Here is a 19782-nt window from a genome sequence, read left to right as displayed (position 1 = left end):
TTGGGTAGTTTGTTCTGTGGTTCAGTTTAAAGAACTTCCTGCAATTGTCTCGGGTAGATTGGTGCTCTCATTGGCATACAATCCGCTCTGGTCTTGTAGGTGAACTCTGGCTCTATAAGTTTAACATCTTTTTTGTTAGGGTTAGGGTTAGGGGTTGTTGTTTTTTGCGTCGATGGCTTGATGTATAGCCTTATCAAATGGAGATTCTTTGCTTTCATATGTATTATTGAAACTATACATATTCAAAACAAGGACATGTTCTCACTCTGCAGCTTCCATCTAAGCACACTAAAACACCTCCACGGACCAGTCCTTACCAAATAGAACAGCTACTTCAGCAGTATATCTCTCAGTTGTCGCTCTTCCAATTGCCGCAGAAATCCACAAAAGACAGTTGAGTCTCTTAAATTCCATTGCTATGAGTGATAACACGTCTATCAGAGAAATAGCTCGTAGACAGCATATAAGTGGAAACCCAACTAGCTTCTTTGTTAAAATACAAGACTTACTCACTATGTATCAATAACCTTCATTCAGTGAAATAATGAACGGTAATTTCAATAAACTAGATTGGAAAAAAATTGTCAGAACATCAATCAATTCGTATTGGACTTCCAAATTAAGAGAGGACTGCAATTTAAAAACAACTTTGAATAAACTTGCATTTGACATTATGGAAATAGGAAAACACACAATATATGGGATACCATTACTAACTCCGTTAAAGAAGTTAAACAGGCAGTAACAAAAGCTCGAATGGCAACAGGAACATATACTCTACAGATCCATAAAGTGAAATTCAATCAGTCTGAGCTGGATCCAACTTGTCCTATATGCAGATTGGAAGATGAGACTCTTCTCCATGTACTCACTAGATGTTCGGCATATAATGATATAAGAAAATCACAATTTCAAATACTGAAGAACCTTATTATATCTAAAATTGGTCAGGAAAAATGGAAAAGTCAGTTTATTAATGGACAAACAATATGCCAACTAATAATTGACTGTCAGTGCCTCGATCAGCAACACTTATTGCCAAATGACAAGGAATTTCTTCGAACAATTGAAGTAATCTCTAGAGAAAATTGCTATACTGTGCATGTTATAAGGCTTAATGCTTATAGTCTATTGTGAGTCTGACGATCCCTGTGTGATATAATATAAGTTAAATTCTATGATTTTACAGTCAATATGATTTTTAGATTTTAACCATACTAAGTGGACATTTCACCACATCTTCCTATATCTATTTGAATAAGTTATTGCTTGTGTACAAAATTAGAATTTTAAACTTTGCACGTGTGGATGTAAGGGGACGACCATTTGATATTCTTGGGGGGGGGGGTGCAGGAGGATTTTGAAAATAAATAGCTCGGCCTTGATAATCACAAAAATAAATGGTTTGTTCTGTGGTAGTTTGAAAATAAATTACCTGACTTGCAATGTATTGAAAATAAATAACTCAGCGCAGGTCTAATCGAAAGTATGAGATGGCACCAGATTCTTCATAAATTCATTTACTCTTCGGCAAACACTGCCCAAATTGTTTAATAATAAAAGTATAAATATTGTTTAAATATACTTGAAATGTCTGTAAATTGGCTTCATTTAACTTGAGGTATGTTTTCTCAGAAACACTTACCTCACTTTTATTACAGTGCCGTAACTACATTGAGGCAAATGCTTCATGTAGAAAATTTCAAAACCAAACACTTGTCTCCATATCAAATTGTTTTCACGTTGAGTGCCTTGCAAGAAGCAAGTTCTGTTCTCCCTAATACGTAGCCCCTGATTTTTCGGGATCAATGTTTCTTATTTATTTGTCTTTTGTTCATTGATTGCCCTTCTGTATTCTGTTAGTGTTGCATTCCTTTTGTAATTTAGTACTTTTGTTATTAACTTGATCATGAGTTTAAAAAACAGAGGCCCCAGACTTCAACTATGTGAATTACATATTTGCTTTATCATGCATATTGGTCTATTGATGTTGTCCCTAAACACTTAAGTCTTACACTGAATGTATACATTTTGCTTCGAGACCAAAAATAAGAAAGGGTCTGGGAACACCCAGAAAGCATGATTTTGCATTATTTCTTCTGAAGCTCATTGTGCCTTCAGGGGCTCCAAAACCCTTAAAAATTTTTTGACTTGCTCCGCTCGGCGTACCATGTTTGCCATACAATTTGGAAATTAGTATGGCGTTCATTATCACTGGACTAGTATATATTTGTTTAGGGGCCAGCTGAAGGACGCCTCAGTGTGCGGGAATTTCTCGCTACATTGAAGACCTGTTGGTGACCCTCTGCTGTTGTTTTTTATTTGGTCGGGTTGTTGTCTCTTTGACACATTCCCCATTTCCATTCTCAATTTTATTTTAAAATAGACTAGATACAATCAATCTTTAATATAGTGTATGGAAGTAATACATGTATATGCAGTTGTGAATATGGATGATTCATTTCTGCAGGGTTATGATGATTAAATCTGATTAAATGGTACAAGATGACTTAACTATACATGCATCATTTATAATTTATAAATAAATAATTTAAAAATTGTATGTTTTCGAATATTTTAAATATAGTTGTGAAAATAAATAATCAGTCCCTTGCTTTAATGAAAATGAAAAATCTTGCTTCAATAGTGCAGAAAATAGATAACATGTCATCTTACTTTACAAAAATAAATAACCGATCCAAGAAAAATCCTCCTGTCCTGATTTACGAAAGAAGAAGAAGAAGAAGAAGTGCTGGCAAAATAGCCATTCCTATAGAAATAGGCTATTTTACCGGTTTCAATAAGGATATTTTAACCAGAGCCTACAAAATAACCACTGCCTAACCCTTTTCATCAGAAGGGACGCTTTTTCTTTCCCTATTACAAATTTCCATTAGAGAGTTAAAATATTCAGTTGTTTTTCTTCTCTTAGTGTCGGGTACGGGATTGCTTACTCATAATGAAAATGAACTGAAATTATATTAGACTGGTTCCCAGTCTCCTCTGTTCGTAACCACCATATGCAGATGACTCACTGTAAAAATTAAGTAATAACATCAAATGTATTAAGTGACTTAGTCAAAGGTGCAAAATACTTGACATGATAATAAGCATGGTAACTTTGATGATTTTTCTCAACACATGGCAAAAAAGATTTAGGCACTAGCTTCGGTTATGATTGAAATGTAACAAAAATAAAAAAAATATTGTTACATTGGAGACTAATTGCCGGAATGCAGGGTTGGGCATGGAACTGATTAAAAATAAAATATAAAATAAAATTCTTTATTTAACGAAGGTTACACATTTAACAATTACATGTTAATCTTCCATTAGGCCTTCAAAAACTATTTATACAAATAGAAATTGATTGATTACGATTGTATTGCGTTATTGTTAATATATATTAAAATAAAACTTGAAAAACGATACGATAACTTTTATACCTTACAACATTAATTCTATTGGCAAAAATAGATAAATGTTTATTTATAGACATTAGACATTAGACATTAGACATTATCTTATTGGCACTGGCTACGGTTACATGGAAATGTAACAATAATGAAAATATTATTGTTACATTGGGGACTAAATGCAGGAATGCATGGTAGGAGAAGGATCCGATTAATTACGAATGTAACAATAATTATTGAGGCTACGGATACATTGCGTTATTGTTACATGAAAAACAGCAATGTTCGATGGGACTAGTAATTAATATGTACTAAATAATAAAAGTTGAAGACATTATCTTATATTTACAATACATACAAGTATGACATACAATTTTTTAATTTTTTTATAGTACGTCCTCCATGGATTCTGAAATCGGACTCTGACATCTCTTAAACTGAGTTTTACTATGCGTAGTGTTGTGCGTTTGTTTTTTCTACATTGGCTAGAGGTATAGGGGAGGGTTGAGATCTCAAACATGTTTAACCCCGCCGCAATTTTGCGCCTTTCTCAAGTCAGGAGCCTTTGCATGGCCTTTGTTAGTCTTGTATGATTTTTTAATGTTAGTTTCTTGTGTATAATTCGGAGTTTAGTATGACGTCCATTATCACTGAACTAGTATACATATTTGTTTAGGGGCCAGCTGAAGGACGCCTCCGACGGGTGCGGGGATTTCTCGCTGCATTGAAGACCCATTGGTGACCTTCGGCTGTTGTCTGCTCTATGTTCGGGTTGTTGTCACTTTGACACATTCCCCATTTCCATTCTCAATTTTATACATGTATACAGAAGTTCACAGTGTTAGTTCACAGTTAGCAAACTTTGCTTTTGATGTATCAATTTTTGGTAAGTGCGTTTGTAAAGCAGTATGAAATTTGTGTCTTGATATTGTTTCAGTTTCGTTTCAAACGTATCCCATGCAAGTTTTTAATTTTTTTTAAAAAAAGGTAGGTGTGCAGTTTAATACTTAAAAGTGAACAGTTTTCTCAGCCCAAGTTTTCAACAACAAACCATTGAACTATATTTTTCGCCTTTGGCACTACTGATTTGAAGTAGTATCTTTAAGAACATCAAATCCATGCATTAATATCTAAAACTATTTAAACACCGTTTGTTGAATAATAATATTTATTATTTATTATTATAACAAGTATTATTTAGTAGACATGAATGAATTAAGCAACAAAACTATATAGAAGATTTAAGTTTAATAAATCTAGCGTATATTGCTGTTTTTCATGTAACAATAGCGCAATGTAACTGTAGCCTCAATAATTATTGTTACATTCGTAATTAATCGGTTCCTTACCCAACTTTGCATTCTGGCAATTAGTCTCCAATGTAACAATAATATTTTTATTATTGTTACATTTCCATGTAACCGTAGCCAGTGCCTATTTTATTATACCAATCATGGGCCCTTGTCGGGCAAGATACAAAAACATCATTATACAATGATTATATAAACATTAGTAAAATACACAATAAGTAATACACAATTAAAAGAATATGATATAAAGTTTATTAATACGGAAACAAAAAAGTAAAAAAAGTAAAATTAGAACCGGGAATATAGTATCTCATTCTGCAGTAGTTCTCCTCATGACCAGTGCACAGCAGTGAGGGACTTTTACATCACAACAATGCAAAGGTCATCAAGGGGAGATCCTTCAGAACTAGCTACAGATACATGAGATTACTCCAATAGTGATTCTCCTCATGACCAGGCCTCGACAATAACGCTTGTCCGATTGTCCGGTACCAGAGGGAAAAAAGGTCAGACAGGTAAAAGCTGTATCAAACTTGTCCATCGGGACAAGTACAATTATTCTGCAAAAAATAAATTTAATCTAACTTTGATGAACAAAGTAATTATAAACAAAAAAAAGAAAACAAATATTAATTTGACATGTTTCTGTATTCTGTTTATTCAAATGCAAAAACTTTTTCTTCAACATGTTTACTTGCAATCGATAATTATTAACTGGTTCTTTGTCAGGTACTTTTTAAAAGGTAAAAGGTATACTATTCTCGGATGCCAGTCTTACTGATCCGAATCAAATGATGCGCTTTGTAGATAAGGTAACTTTACAGGACTGTTCGTCACCTCAACAGGTTTAGCTCAAAGTTTAATAGACAGTTTTGCACCGTAGGAGACATATTTAGTAGACATGATTGATAGACAGTTTGGCAAGGTAGGAGACATTTCGGGACCAAGACAAATCAGTACCTCATTTTGCTACCTTATTCTGTTCATTATAATAAATACCATACCGGTAATTTTTTCACAATTTTTTTTTTTTTTTCATTTACCATAAAATTCACAAAATCTTTTTTGATCATATGTAGAAAAAAACAATACTTGCAATATGGTGACCTATAGTTGTAAATTTCTGTGTCATTTGGTCTCTTGCAGAGAGTTGTCTCATTGGCAATCAAACCTAATCTTTTTTTTGATTGCATTTGAATAAAGTTTTTTCAACTTCAAAATAAACAGGATACAAATCCAATGAGTGTACGGTACAGGCCTATCAGATGGTGCCTCATGTGCAGAGTCTGATGAGACTGGCATTGATGAAAACTAGAACCTTAGTCATGTGATATGACTAGATTCAGTCACTTGACTCGTATTTTTGAAAAATATTTCAAAAGAAATATATCAAATTCTGTTCTATTGTTTTAATTCGTTTTGTTGCTTTTATCAACTTAAGATGTAAAAAGGTTATATTTAATAAAAAAAATTGGACAAGTAACAATTTCATTCGGACAAGTAAGTTTTGGTATGTACTTGTCCTACTGGACAAGTTGAAAAAAAGTTATTGTAGAGGCCTGATGACTAATGCACAGCAGCAAAGGTTGACATTGCTACTGGGCAATATTCATCAAGAGATGGTGCTCTAGAACTCACTATAGAGAAAATATAAAGTTCAAATTACAAGTAGGAGAGGGAGATAAATCCCATTAAAACTTTTCATATTTCTTAATGAACATGCATAATTCTGATAATAAATTCTCATCTTCATTATTCATTAACCATATCAGTTTTTGGTTAGGGTCAAGATTTTTAAAATTCTTGCAGCAATTATTTATCATTGTTATCATGTCTTTATATGTAAAATCATAATGACAAATATTTGAGAGTACTTTGACATGTTTGAAGAGACTGATTAATATAGTAATGTAAATATATAAGGCTCAGCTTCTGTGATATTTTTAGTTTGAAGAGACTGATTAATATAGTAATGTTAGTATGTAAGGCTCAGCTTCTGTGATATTTTTAGTTGGACAGTTTTTCATCAATCAATCTCTTTGCAGTGAAATGATAATGGAAATGGTCATAGCAATATAAGAGATGGGATTTATCAAAAGAGAATACATTATTATCAACAGAAGGAACTATCTTATCAGAGCAGAACACATCATTATAAGGGAAGAAATATAGTGTAAGATACCCAACTCTTCACAGTACAAGAGTGAAGGAGATACATATCATTATACATTTATAAGAGAAGTAACATATTATTATCATGATTACAGAAGAAGTGTTACATTATAAAGCGAATGAACATTTCAATATAATAAAAGAAGAGAAAGAACACTTCACTATAATAAAAGAAACATAAAAAGAGAGGAAACACACCTAAATATGAGAGTAGAAATACATCATTAGAAGAGAAGGAACACATCATTTATAAGAAAAAGGAACACATCATTATAAGAAAGGAACACTCCATTATAAGAAAAGGAACACATCTTTATAAGAAAAGAAACACATCTTTATTAGAGAAGGTATGCATCATTACAAGAGAAGGAACATATCATTTTAAGAAAAGGCACACATCATTTTATGAAAAACTTGTCATTATTACAGAATGGGCATATTTTTATTATATTGAGAATGGATACACCCTTATAAGAGAAAGAACACACTAGTGTATAAGGAATGCACATGCATTATAATAAGTTTGTGTATCACACATTATAATTAGACTGTGAGAATGGATACATCACTATGGTATGAGTATTACCAGGGTGTTGTGTATCCTTTAGACCTCTGTTCTCCACCAGCTATCGGACAACAGCCAAAGAGTGTAGCATCTTTGACAACATTGTGTTCTCGTTACATCATACAAGATTCTACCATGACAGCTCAGGCCATAAACTACATACCCAAAGAGCTTTGTATTGTATTGATGCAAGAAGCATTGATATGTAACAAAGACCGTGCTGTTGATGTGTTGTTGTCTCATTGGCCATTCGAAACTTTGTCACTACAGAAACTGGTACCAAACGTGTTTACTTCTGTGAGGCCATTATACGATATGTTATATTTATCTGAAGTAACCAGGCAATGTTTGAGATACACCACATGTTTGGCTCATACTTTCCTTGAATGTGTTAAAAATAAAACTCCAACAAAACTCAGATATCTGGATATGTCAGGATTTCCAACTCGTAAGTACTACTAGTTATAATAATATCTCCGTTTTCTTAAATTTTAACTTAAAAAAGAAATATGATTCTAACCAAACTCTGAGTAATAGGTTATTCCTTATCTTTTTTCTTAGCAGAGATAATCCTGTACTATTTGGCTCCTTATTATATGTTGTAATATATATGTAGTAAAATTGAGAATGGAAATGGGGAATGTGTCAAAGAGACAACAACCCGACCAAATAAAAAACAACAGCAGAGGGTCACCAACAGGTCTTCAATGTAGCGAGAATTTCCCGCACCCGGAGGCTTCCTTCAGCTGGCCCCTAAACAAATATATACTAGTCCAGTGATAATGAACGCCATACTAATTTCCAAATTGTACACAAGAAACTAAAATTAAAATAATACAAGACTAACAAAGGCTAGAGGCTCCTGACTTAGGACAGGCGCAAAAATGCGGCGGGGTTAAACATGTTTGTGAGATCTCAACCCTCCCCCTATACCTCTAACCAATGTAGAAAAGTAAAAAGTAGGACTCTAAAGTGTGATGGGGACTCTAAAGTACGACGGTCAGGCTAAAGTGCGATGGTCTTCGCTAAAGTGTGATGCCTCCATAAGCTAAAGTCTGATGGTCCGCGAAAGTATAGACGTAAGGAACGCAGTTGGATTATGATGTTTTCAGTCTTTTATACCAACCAAAAATGTGCATGCAGTTAGATAAATTTTAAGAATATTTGATCAACATCTTGTAAACCAAATGTTTATGACTTAATTATTTTAAACCAAATCGGAATTTGTCTGCCGAAGCAAATATGTTTTTTTTTTCGGGTGCTTGAAGAAGTACTTGTGCCCTGCAGTCGACCATTTTACTTTAGATATAAAATACATTCTGCTTCTGTTTGAAGTGAACGGATACATATGTATCATTATAAATGTTGCAGCTTACTTTGCGGTTCACGTTAAAATATTGCCAATTTTATTGAAAAGTAACGGCGGTAAAATAAAGGTTCATGTTTTCATTGGTAAATTGTAAATTGTCGGCTAAACATTTATTTGTACATTGTGGGAAATATAACAAGTATGGCCTACTATAACAAGTATTTGTACTCGATACCAAAATTGAGAAAGCTCGGAGACAAATAAATTTTACGTATGCCGACAATGATTTATTTTGTTTGTACATTTGTATTTGTAATTTTCAATAGCAGCTGTAAGGTGAGGTGTTCACATTAGTGATAGACTGTGTTAACGGCAAGCTACACCAATTATCCAAATATTTTTTGTGTCCGAATTGTTAATAATCATTTACAGGAAATATAGATTTATTTTTACACTTAACTTTTTAGTAGAAATTACGTGGTTGGTTTTCTAAACTTTGTTGGTCCATCGCACTTTAGCGTAATACACCATCGTACTTTAGCGTAATACACCATCGTACTTTAGCGTAAAACACCATCGTACTTTAGCGTAGACCATCGCACTTTAGCGTAGACCATCGCACTTTAGCGTAGACCATCGTACTTTAGCGTAGACCATCGCACTTTAGCGTGACCATCGCACTTTAGAGTACCATCGCACTTTAGAGTCCTACATATATATCCTCTGTAATCTGATTATAACTGAGGTAATTCCTTATCTATTGTAACTGAGGTAATTCCCTATCTATTTTTAGCGGAGGTAATCCTGTACTATCTGGCTACACATTGTATGTTGTCCTATAATGAAGCTCGTCAGAATGTGATGGTCAACATGTATAATAAAGCTGTACAGTTATTGCCACAGCCTGTGCCAGATTGTTTAATGATGGCTGATCAGTTCCTGCCTGACACTTCAAGTATGTTGATATAAACAATAAAAATTCAGGATGGAAAGTTTAATATTACAGTAAAATATTGTTATTTCAATTTAGGATAAAGTAATATCATTGTTAAGAGGACTCGCGGGTATAAATCAATTATTTTTTTTAAATATAGGATTTCGCTATTTTTTTCTATGAATGAACTTTATTATATACCTTATAGAAAAATCAAATAAAAAAATGTGATCACCGTTCATTTAAGCTCACAATCTGTCTTCGAAAAAAGGAACATTTTTGTAAAAGTACTTTTTTTCTGTTGAACTAATAGGAGAAATAGAGTTTTTTTCAAAGTAAAAAAAGAAGTAAACTACAGACATCGCTTAAATTTTACAATAGTTTACATTAAGTACAGCTTAGTCGAAAAAAGTAATAAAAAATATAGGTCACCGATGAGTTACAAAAGATATTTCAATTTTAATGCAAAAGAATGGCATTTTTGAACCAAAGGGAGATAATTTGGAGCATTTTCAATGATATATACATTTCAAAAGTCATCTGGGGCCAAAACAAATTGATTTTTATGGTTTATTTTTTGTATCACATGATAAAGTAAAAACTAATAAAGTAATAAATAAAATTTGTATTGAAATTATTTTTTTTTTATTTTTGCTGAAATTTTAGTACCATCGAGCCTCCTTAACAGCTGTACAAACTAAACTTAAAGCTTGAATCTTGCATTTGTCTATTGTTATGGTTTTTATACGACCACAATTTTTTTTCGTAAATTCGTATCACGTCGTCGTCGTCGTCCGAAGACGGATGATTTCCGGATAATAACTTTAGTATAAGTACTTTAGTATAAGTAAACAGAAATCATTAAAATTTTAACACAATGTTTATAACCACAAAAGGAAGCTTGGGATTGATTTTTGGAGTTATGGTCCCTAAGGTTTAGGAATTAGGGGCCCAAAGGGCCCCAAAATAGCATTTATCTAGTGTCAGAACAATTAGTTGTGTATAGTATTTCAATTGTTCTAAAATTGTACCACAATGTTTAGTACCATAAGTTGAAGGTTGAGATATATTTTAAGGGTTATAGGGCAAACAGTCCAGGAATAAAGGGCCAAAAAGGGGCCAAAAACAAGCATTTTTGTAGTTTCAAGTCAATAAATTGGAGTTATCTTTCTTTGTCCAGAATGGTTGTTGAATCACCTAAAACCAATGTTTTATATAATCTTTGAAAATTGGAGTTATTTTTCTTTGTCCAGAATAGAAGTTGAATCAACTTAAATCAATGCTATATATACAATATACAATGCAATATTCACTTTACTACCAACTGATAAATTAAAGCAATCTTTGCCATTCAGTGATTACAAGCAAGGGTTGTTGTCTCTTTTACACATTCCCCACTTCCATTCTCAATTTTATACATTACCCTTCTAGGGTTATGCCCCTTTACAAGTGGAAAAATTGAAGATTTTTTTAGTTTCTGTTCACTTAACTTAAGTTTGTCTCAAATAAATTTAATGAAATGTGTATATAATTATGCTTATTACCTCTAAACTCATTTTAAGTTCAATTTTTGGCAGCTTCACTTTTACAGTTCTTGAGTTATGTCCCTTTATAAGGTTATATGCTAGCTGGGGCATCATCTGTGTCCTTTTGGACACATTCCCAATTTATTTTTTTAGAAGTTACTATTAATTAATATTAATTTTAACCATGACTGACTATGACATTTTATATTTTAATATGTTTTGATGTATTTAAATGAGAAGTTATTGTTGCAAACTCCATTAGAAATTTGAATTGAGATAATTTTTGGAATAAGGAAAGGGGGAAGTGAAAAAAAAATTGGGGTGGGGTCAATTTTTTTTTTCTTATTTCAGATTTTAGAATTTAAAAAGAAAATTTCTTCAAATATTTTTTCTTTGAGAGGATTAATATTCAACAGCAAAGTAAATTGCTCAAAAGCCAAAAAAAAACTAAGTTCATTAGACCACATTCATTCTGTGTCAGAAACCTATGAGGTGTCAACTATTTAATCACAATCCAAATTCAGAGCTGTATCCAGCTTGAATGTTGTGTCCATACTTGCCCCAACCGTTCAGGGTTCATCCTCTGCGGTTGTATAAAGCTTCGCCCTGTGGAGCATCTGGTTTTATAATAATTCAGGATAAAGTAATATCATTATTAACAGCTAATAAAACTATATTTTCTTGTCTATTGTTGATGGCCATATGCCATGTTGACCTCTACATGTCTTTAGTTGTTTTTCTCTTGCTTGTTTGGTTGGTGTCCCATAGATGTATAGCCTATCTCTCCTTTTATTCACTTTTAAGCCTAGAAAACAGAAAACTTTAAGAATGTGGGGAAAAAAATCAGTAGAATTTTAGTTATATATCTAACATGTTTAATAAAAGTTAGTGATATATATATATTTGAATATATTTGGCATACCTGTACTTTAAGGAGACAATTAACCAGTCACACAATAAAAATAAAAAATAACCTATGGGAATATTTTGATCTGTATACTGGTTTTTGTCATTCAAAGTTTCTGTCCAACTATATATCAAGTTCAAATTCAGCCTAGATATATTTGTAAACAATTAGTGAAAAGTTTCACATTTTCAATTTCAGAAAAAGCCTTTAGATGACTATGCGGTATGAGCTTTGCTCATTGTTGAAGGCCGTACGGTGACCTATAGTTGTTAAAGTCTGTGTCATTTTGGTCTATTGTGGACAGTTGTCTCATTGGCAATCATACCACATCTTCTTTTTTATATTTATTGACAAAATGCTCTGTTTTGTTTACAATTGACTTTTTCAATAGTACTTTTGGTCTGTTAGATAAAATGTATTAAAATGATTCCAAATTAGGTTGGTTTCTCAAATACTCTATCATGTCTATGCAATAGGCTAACTAGTCAGGTGTAAATGTCTGGCAGGGTTCAACTGACCTTGACCATATAATGATTTTAACTGTATGTGAAAATGAAGTAAAAGCTTTATCTGTTAATATAACAGATTTTTTGCAAAAATGCAATCATTATAAGTAAAGCAGGTGAGACATTTCAGGGTGTGCACTCAAGTTTTTTTTTCTCATTTGATATTTAGATACTGTCTAAATTTTTAATTCATTGATTAAATGATAATAACTAACAACATATCAGTTTACAATATAACCACCAATTTCCTATTTTTATACGAAAGCCAAGAAAGCCAAAAAAAAATTACGTCGTATAATGGTATCATGTCGTCGTTGTCCGAAGACCCATTTACTTTCCGGACAATTACTCTAGATTTAGTGAATGGATATCTATAAAGATTTACCAGAAGTTTCAATACCACCAAAGGAAGGTTGGGATTGATTTTGGGGGTTATGGTCCCAATAGTTTAGGAATAAGGGGCCAAAAGGGGCACCCAAAATAAGCATTTTTGTAGTTTTCAAACAATAACTTGTGTTTAAGTGTATGAATCTCTCTGAAATTATACCACAAGTTTCCATACCATTAAGGGATGGTGAGTAATGACTTTGGGGGTTATGGCTCAAAAATGTTTTGGAATTAGTGGCCAAAAAAGGAGGAAACTAGGTTTTTCTGGTCAATGGACAATTAAGACAATTTAAAAGCAGTGTAAGGGAGGTAATTCAAAAACAGTTAACATACAATGTTTGGTATGTTCAGATTTACATCCCTTACTCTACATGCAAATAATGCATAAATAAATGTCAGCTTTGGGACTTTTTTGCAAAAAAAAAGGGGGGTAGTAGTTTTCATTTTTTTTTCCAAATTTCTCAAATTTAAAATTTTTGAAAAGTTGGAAAAAAAAAGTTTAATTGCACAATATTGCATAATAGATTTGTAAGATCTTGACATTTGTTTTGTGTCATAAACTTATATTATGTCAAGAATTTCATCACAATCCAAATTCAGAGCTGTATCAAGCTTGAATGTTGTGTCCATACTTGCCCCAACTGTTCAGGGTTTGTCCTCTGTGGTAGTATAAAGCTGTGCCCTGTTGAGCACCTGGTTATTTCTAAGTTTAAAGGATAATAGCTAACAACATACCAGTTTACAATATAATCACCAGCTTCCTGTTTTTATTTCAGTTCTAGTCAAACTTGATGCTTTTGTAGCTGCAGACCAGACGCTGACAGAACTAAGTAAAGCCTTGAAGGTGTCAGGATTTACTGATAGTAAACTGTGTATGTGTTTACAGAAACTTGATGCTACATGTTTGGGGGAACCTAAGCTAAACATACTTCTTGGACAGATTAATCCACAGGTATATAATTTACATAGGGTATGGTTAACACATGTATATTTATTTAGGGTTTGGAAAACATGAATGTACATAAATATGCATAAGTTTGGGATTACACTTGTATGTACATAGATTTACATAGGGATGGGACAGCACATATTTGTACATTTATTAGCAAATAGGGTTGGGATTACTCAGGTGTGTAAATTTACATAAAGTTGTAATTACACAGGTGTGTAAATTTACATAGGGTTGGGATCTCACTGGTGTGTAAATTTACATATAGGGTTGGGATTACACACATGTGTAAATTCACATAGGGTTGGAATTCCACAGGTGTGTAAATATACACAAAGGGTTGGAATTACACAGGTGTTTGAAGGAGTAACGGTAAGTTCGGTAAGGACCATATTTGGCCTTGATTATAAAGTTCAATGTAACAAGATAAAAAATTGCATTTTGACAAAGTTTATTTAATGAGATAATTACAGGAACACTATTTATAAAGTTAGCATTGTTGTCCTTCAGGGTGGACCCATATTGTTAAATGTTTGCAGTTGACATATTTACTTAGCTATTTTCACCTTAAAGCTCTAGATAGTCGATTGTTTGCTATTATTTTCCAAATGGTACTAACCATGAGATTTTGTAACTTTTTCCAGATGTCTGAAGATGTCACAAAGATATAATCTAATAATGTTTTATTATTTTTATTTTCAGTACTTGACAGGAATTAGATTGAAGTACAACTCTATCAACTGTGAGAGTTTTTGTAACCTGGCCCCTACACTTGAGAAGTTTACAAACTTATGTGCCTTAGACCTTTCGTGTAACAGTATAACAGTGTACCAGAGTGACTCTACAACAGAGGTCCTTGGTAAAACACTGTCCTCCTTACCAAACCTAAGCAGACTGGATCTTAGTAGTAACAGACTGAAGTACAAGCTACGGCAGCTTATCAGTGGTACACAACAGCCTTTACAACATCTTCGTCTGGCAGGATGTGGTCTGACAGAATCAGATATCAGATACCTATCAACATCACACCATACTAAAGCCTTACAACACATTGATTTAGGTGGAAACACACTGACATTATGTTGTGGAAGTTTAGGACGTTTATTAGAAGAAGTTAAGTCTACCTTACTAGTGCTTGAGTTAGAGGACAGTAAACTAGATGATGGTGGTATTCTTCGCCTGTTGCCTTACATTTCCTTGTTACATTCCATTCTGTACCTGAATCTATCCCAGAATTCCTTAGTTTCCTCTGTTTGTTTACAGCTGAGTAAGACATTATCTTCATTGGTAGATCTGAAGGCTTTGAAGATATCATACTGCTCAGACTTTTATGGGACAGAAGATGAAGAAGAATTTAATCGAATCAAACAAATGTTTGTCAACCAATTTTTAGTGATTTTGAACAAATTATCTGAAACACATGTGGTCATGACTGATCTTGAAAGCATTTGATCATTTATAATAATCATGATTGTACCGTTTCATGATATATAAAATCATGATTGTACCATTTCATGATATATAAAATCATGATTGTACTGTATAATAATTATGTAATTTATAATGATCATGATTGTACTGTATAATAATTTATAATCATGATTGTACCATTTAATAGTTTATAAAAATCATGAATCATCCGTGTCATTATCTATAAAAATCATGATTGTACTGTTTAACAATTTATAATGAGCATAGTTGTATAAACAGTTTAATAATAAGAATGATGTATAAGCATATGTTCATTGCAGAAATTATAAAGATATATAAATTTAAGTTATTCATTGGGTTAATCATCTGACTTTTTATACCCCATGGCACAAAGTAGGCTATAATGTTTAACCCATCCCTCTGTCTGTCTGTCAGTCCATCATATAAAAAAGAAGATGTGGTATGATTGCCAATGAGACAACTATCCACAAAAGACCAAAATGACACAGACATTAACAACTATAGGTCACTGTACGACCTTCAATAATGAACCCATAATAAGCCCATACCGCATAGTCAGCTATAAAAGGCCCCGATAAGACAATGTAAAACAATTCAAACGAGAAAACTTAACGGCCTTATTTATGTAAAAAAATGATCAGTCTGTTCTTTTCATTGTAACTCCTTTGAATCCACACAACAAAATTCCATGAAACTTTATGTGTAACATACTATGTAGATATGCATATCACCAGGAAATTATGATTTAATTTTTGTCTCACTTCAGGTTGTCTCAAAGCGAAACATAGGTATGCTGTTTTTGTCAATATTGTATTAGTTTGTGAGTTGGTCTAGTTTGTGGTAAACTACAAATTGTAGGGCAAACATATTTGGTATGCAGTTGTATTAGCATTTCCATTGGCACATCTCATTTCCATGGAGATACGTTTGTCCTGCCCCTTTAGTCATGGTCTATTGACTTTGAAGTTTTGCTTACATGTATCAGTTTGTAATTAGGTCAGTTTATGGGGAACCACTAGTGGTAGGACAATGATATTACTTATCTTATAGTATCAGTTTGTAATTAGGTCAGTTTATGGGGAACCACTAGTGGTATGTCAATGATATGAGATATGCTATTGTATAAGCATATCTATACAACAGCATATCTCATTTCCATGGAGATTATTTGGCTCTGTCCCCTTAGTCATGGTCTATAAGCATATCTCATTTCAATAGAGATTATTTGGCTCTGTCCCCTTAGTCATGGTCTATAAGCATATCTCATTTCAATAGAGATTATTTGGCTCTGTCCCCTTAGTCCTGGTCTATAAGCATATCTTATTTCAATGGAGATTATTTGGCTCTGTCCCCTTAGTCATGGTCTATAAGCATATCTCATTTCAATGGAGATTATTTGGCTCTGTCCCCTTAGTCATAGTCTATAAGCATATCTCATTTCAATAGAGATTATTTGGCTCTGTCCCCTTAGTCATGGTCTATAAGCATATCTCATCAATAGAGATTATTTGGCTCTGTCCCCTTAGTCATGGTCTATAAGCATATCTCATTTCAATGAAGATTATTTGGCTCTGTCCCCTTAGTCATAGTCTATAAGCATATCTCATTTCAATGGAGATTATTTGGGTCTGTCCCCTTAGTCATAGTCTATAAGCATATCTCATTTCAATGGAGATTATTTGGCTCTGTCCCCTTAGTCATAGTCTATAAGCATATCTCATTTCAATAGAGATTATTTGGCTCTGTCCTCTTAGTCATGGTCTATAAGCATATCTCATTTCAATAGAGATTATTTGGCTCTGTCCCCTTAGTCATGGTCTATAAGCATATCTCATTTCAATGAAGATTATTTGGCTCTGTCCCCTTAGTCATGGTCTATAAGCATATCTCATTTCAATGAAGATTATTTGGCTCTGTCCCCTTAGTCATGGTCTATAAGCATATCTCACTTCAATGGAGATTATTTGGCTCTGTCCCCTTAGTCATGGTCTATAAGCATATCTCATTTCAATAGAGATTATTTGGCTCTGTCCTCTTAGTCATGGTCTATAAGCATATCTCATTTCAATGGAGATTATTTGGCTCTGTCCCCTTAGTCATGGTCTATAAGCATATCTCATTTCCATGGAGATTATTTGGCTCTGTCCCCTTAGTCCTGGTCTATAAGCATATCTCATTTCAATGGAGATTATTTGGCTCTGTCCCCTTAGTCATGGTCTATAAGCATATCTAATTTCAATGGAGATTATTTGGCTCTGTCCCCTTAGTCCTGGTCTATAAGCATATCTCATTTCAATGGAGATTATTTGGCTCTGTCCCCTTAGTCATGGTCTATAAACATATCTCATTTCAATGGAGATTATTTGGCTCTGTCCCCTTAGTCCTGGTCTATAAGCATATCTCATTTCAATAGAGATTATTTGGCTCTGTCCCCTTAGTCATGGTCTATAAGCATATCTCATATCAATAGAGATTATTTGGCTCTGTCCCCTTAGTCATGGTCTATAAGCATATCTCATTTCAATGAAGATTATTTGGCTCTGTCCCCTTAGTCATAGTCTATAAGCATATCTCATTTCAATGGAGATTATTTGGCTCTGTCCCCTTAGTCATAGTCTATAAGCATATCTCATTTCAAGGGAGATTATTTGGCTCTGTCCCCTTAGTCATGGTCTATAAGCATATCTCATTTCAATGAAGATTATTTGGCTCTGTCCCCTTAGTCATGGTCTATAAGCATATCTCATTTCAATGAAGATTATTTGGCTCTGTCCCCTTAGTCTTGGTCTATAAGCATATATCATTTCAATGGAGATTATTTGGCGCTGTCCCCTTAGTCATGGTCTATAAACAGCATATCTCATTTCAATGGAACTTATTTGGCTCTGTCCCCTTAGTCCTGGTCTATAAGCATATCTCATTTCAATAGAGATTATTTGGCTCTGTCCCCTTAGTCCTGGTCTATAAGCATATCTCATTCCAATGGAGATTATTTGGCTCTGTCCCCTTAGTCATGGTCTATAAGCATAGTTCATTTCCATGGAGATTATTTGGCTCTGTCCCCTTAGTCATGGTCTATAAGCATATATCATTTCAATGGAGATTATTTGGCTCTGCCCCCTTAGTCCTGGTCTATAAGAATATCTCATTTCAATGGAGATTATTTGGCTCTGTCCCCTTAGTCCTGGTCTATAAGCATATCTCATTTCCATGGAGATTATTTGGCTCTGTCCCCTTAGTCCTGGTCTATAAGCATATCTCATTTCAATGGAGATTATTTGGCTCTGTCCTCTTAGTCATAGTCTATAAGCATATCTCATTTCAATGGAGATTATTTGGCTCTGTCCCCTTAGTCCTGGTCTATAAGCATATCTCATTTCAATGAGGATTATTTGGCTCTGTCCCCTTAGTCATAGTCTATAAGCATATCTAATTTCAATGGAGATTATTTGGCTCTGTTCCCTTAGTAATGGCCTATAAGCATATCTCATCAATAGAGATTATTTGGCTCTGTCCCCTTAGTCATGGTCTATAAGCATATCTCATTTCAATGAAGATTATTTGGCTCTGTCCCCTTAGTCATGGTCTATAAGCATATCTCATTTCAATGAAGATTATTTGGCTCTGTCCCCTTAGTCCTGGTCTATAAGCATATCTCATTTCAATGGAGATTATTTGGCTCTGTCCCCTTAGTCCTGGTCTATAAGCATATCTCATTTCAATGGAGATTATTTGGCTCTGTCCCCTTAGTCATAGTCTATAAGCATATCTCATTTCAATGGAGATTATTTGGCGCTGTCCCCTTAGTCATGGTCTATAAGCATATCTCATTTCAATGAAGATTATTTGGCTCTGTTCCCTTAGTAATGGCCTATAAGAATATCTCATTTCAATGGAGATTATTTGGCTCTGTCCCCTTAGTCATGGTCTATAAGCATATCTCATTTCAATGAAGATTATTTGGCTCTGTCCCCTTAGTCATGGTCTATAAGCATATATCATTTCAATGGAGATTATTTGGCTCTGTCCCCTTAGTCCTGGTCTATAAGCATATCTCATTTCAATGAAGATTATTTGGCTCTGTCCCCTTAGTCATGGTCTATAAGCATATCTCATTTCAATGAAGATTATTTGGCTCTGTCCCCTTAGTCATGGTCTATAAGCATATCTCATCAATAGAGATTATTTGGCTCTGTCCCCTTAGTCATGGTCTATAAACAGCATATCTCATTTCAATGGAACTTATTTGGCTCTGTTCCCTTAGTAATGGCCTATAAAAATATCTCATTTCAATGGAGATTATTTGGCTCTGTCCCCTTAGTCATGGTCTATAAGCATATCTCATTTCA

General features: G+C 33.6%; 1 protein-coding gene across 4 annotated transcripts; it reads left to right on the top strand.

The window, feature by feature from the left end:
• The first annotated feature begins 2977 nt into the window (after positions 1 to 2977).
• Positions 2978 to 15765, top strand: LOC143046418 (leucine-rich repeat-containing protein 14-like). 4 transcript variants are annotated; one of them, XM_076219578.1, is made up of 5 exons: positions 2978 to 3084; positions 6772 to 7911; positions 9566 to 9727; positions 13809 to 13984; positions 14684 to 15765. In XM_076219578.1, the coding sequence occupies exons 2-5, from the start codon at positions 7455 to 7457 to the stop codon at positions 15431 to 15433; spliced, it is 1545 nt and encodes a 514-aa protein (XP_076075693.1). In that variant the 5' UTR covers positions 2978 to 3084; positions 6772 to 7454; the 3' UTR covers positions 15434 to 15765. The 4 variants fall into 4 exon arrangements, with proteins under 4 accessions (XP_076075693.1, XP_076075695.1, XP_076075694.1 ...); XM_076219580.1 differs by having other exon boundaries at positions 2981 to 3047; XM_076219579.1 differs by having other exon boundaries at positions 2996 to 3115.
• The last annotated feature ends 4017 nt before the right edge of the window (positions 15766 to 19782 follow it).

This window comes from Mytilus galloprovincialis, chromosome 9, assembly GCF_965363235.1.
Source record: "Mytilus galloprovincialis chromosome 9, xbMytGall1.hap1.1, whole genome shotgun sequence".
NCBI lineage: Eukaryota > Metazoa > Mollusca > Bivalvia > Mytilida > Mytilidae > Mytilus > Mytilus galloprovincialis.
Note: the sequence above shows the minus strand (reverse complement) of the source record. Positions and strands in the feature narration are given on the sequence as shown.

Bases quoted from the DNA above. Each gene is read 5' to 3' on its own strand.
- LOC143046418 (XM_076219578.1), top strand. From the start codon at position 7,455: ATGGATACATCACTATGGTATGAGTATTACCAGGGTGTTGTGTATCCT. The intron at 7,912-9,565 runs GTAAGTACTACT...ATCTATTTTTAG, and splicing joins TATGTCAGGATTTCCAACTC to CGGAGGTAATCCTGTACTAT. The intron at 13,985-14,683 runs GTATATAATTTA...TTTTATTTTCAG, and splicing joins TTGGACAGATTAATCCACAG to TACTTGACAGGAATTAGATT.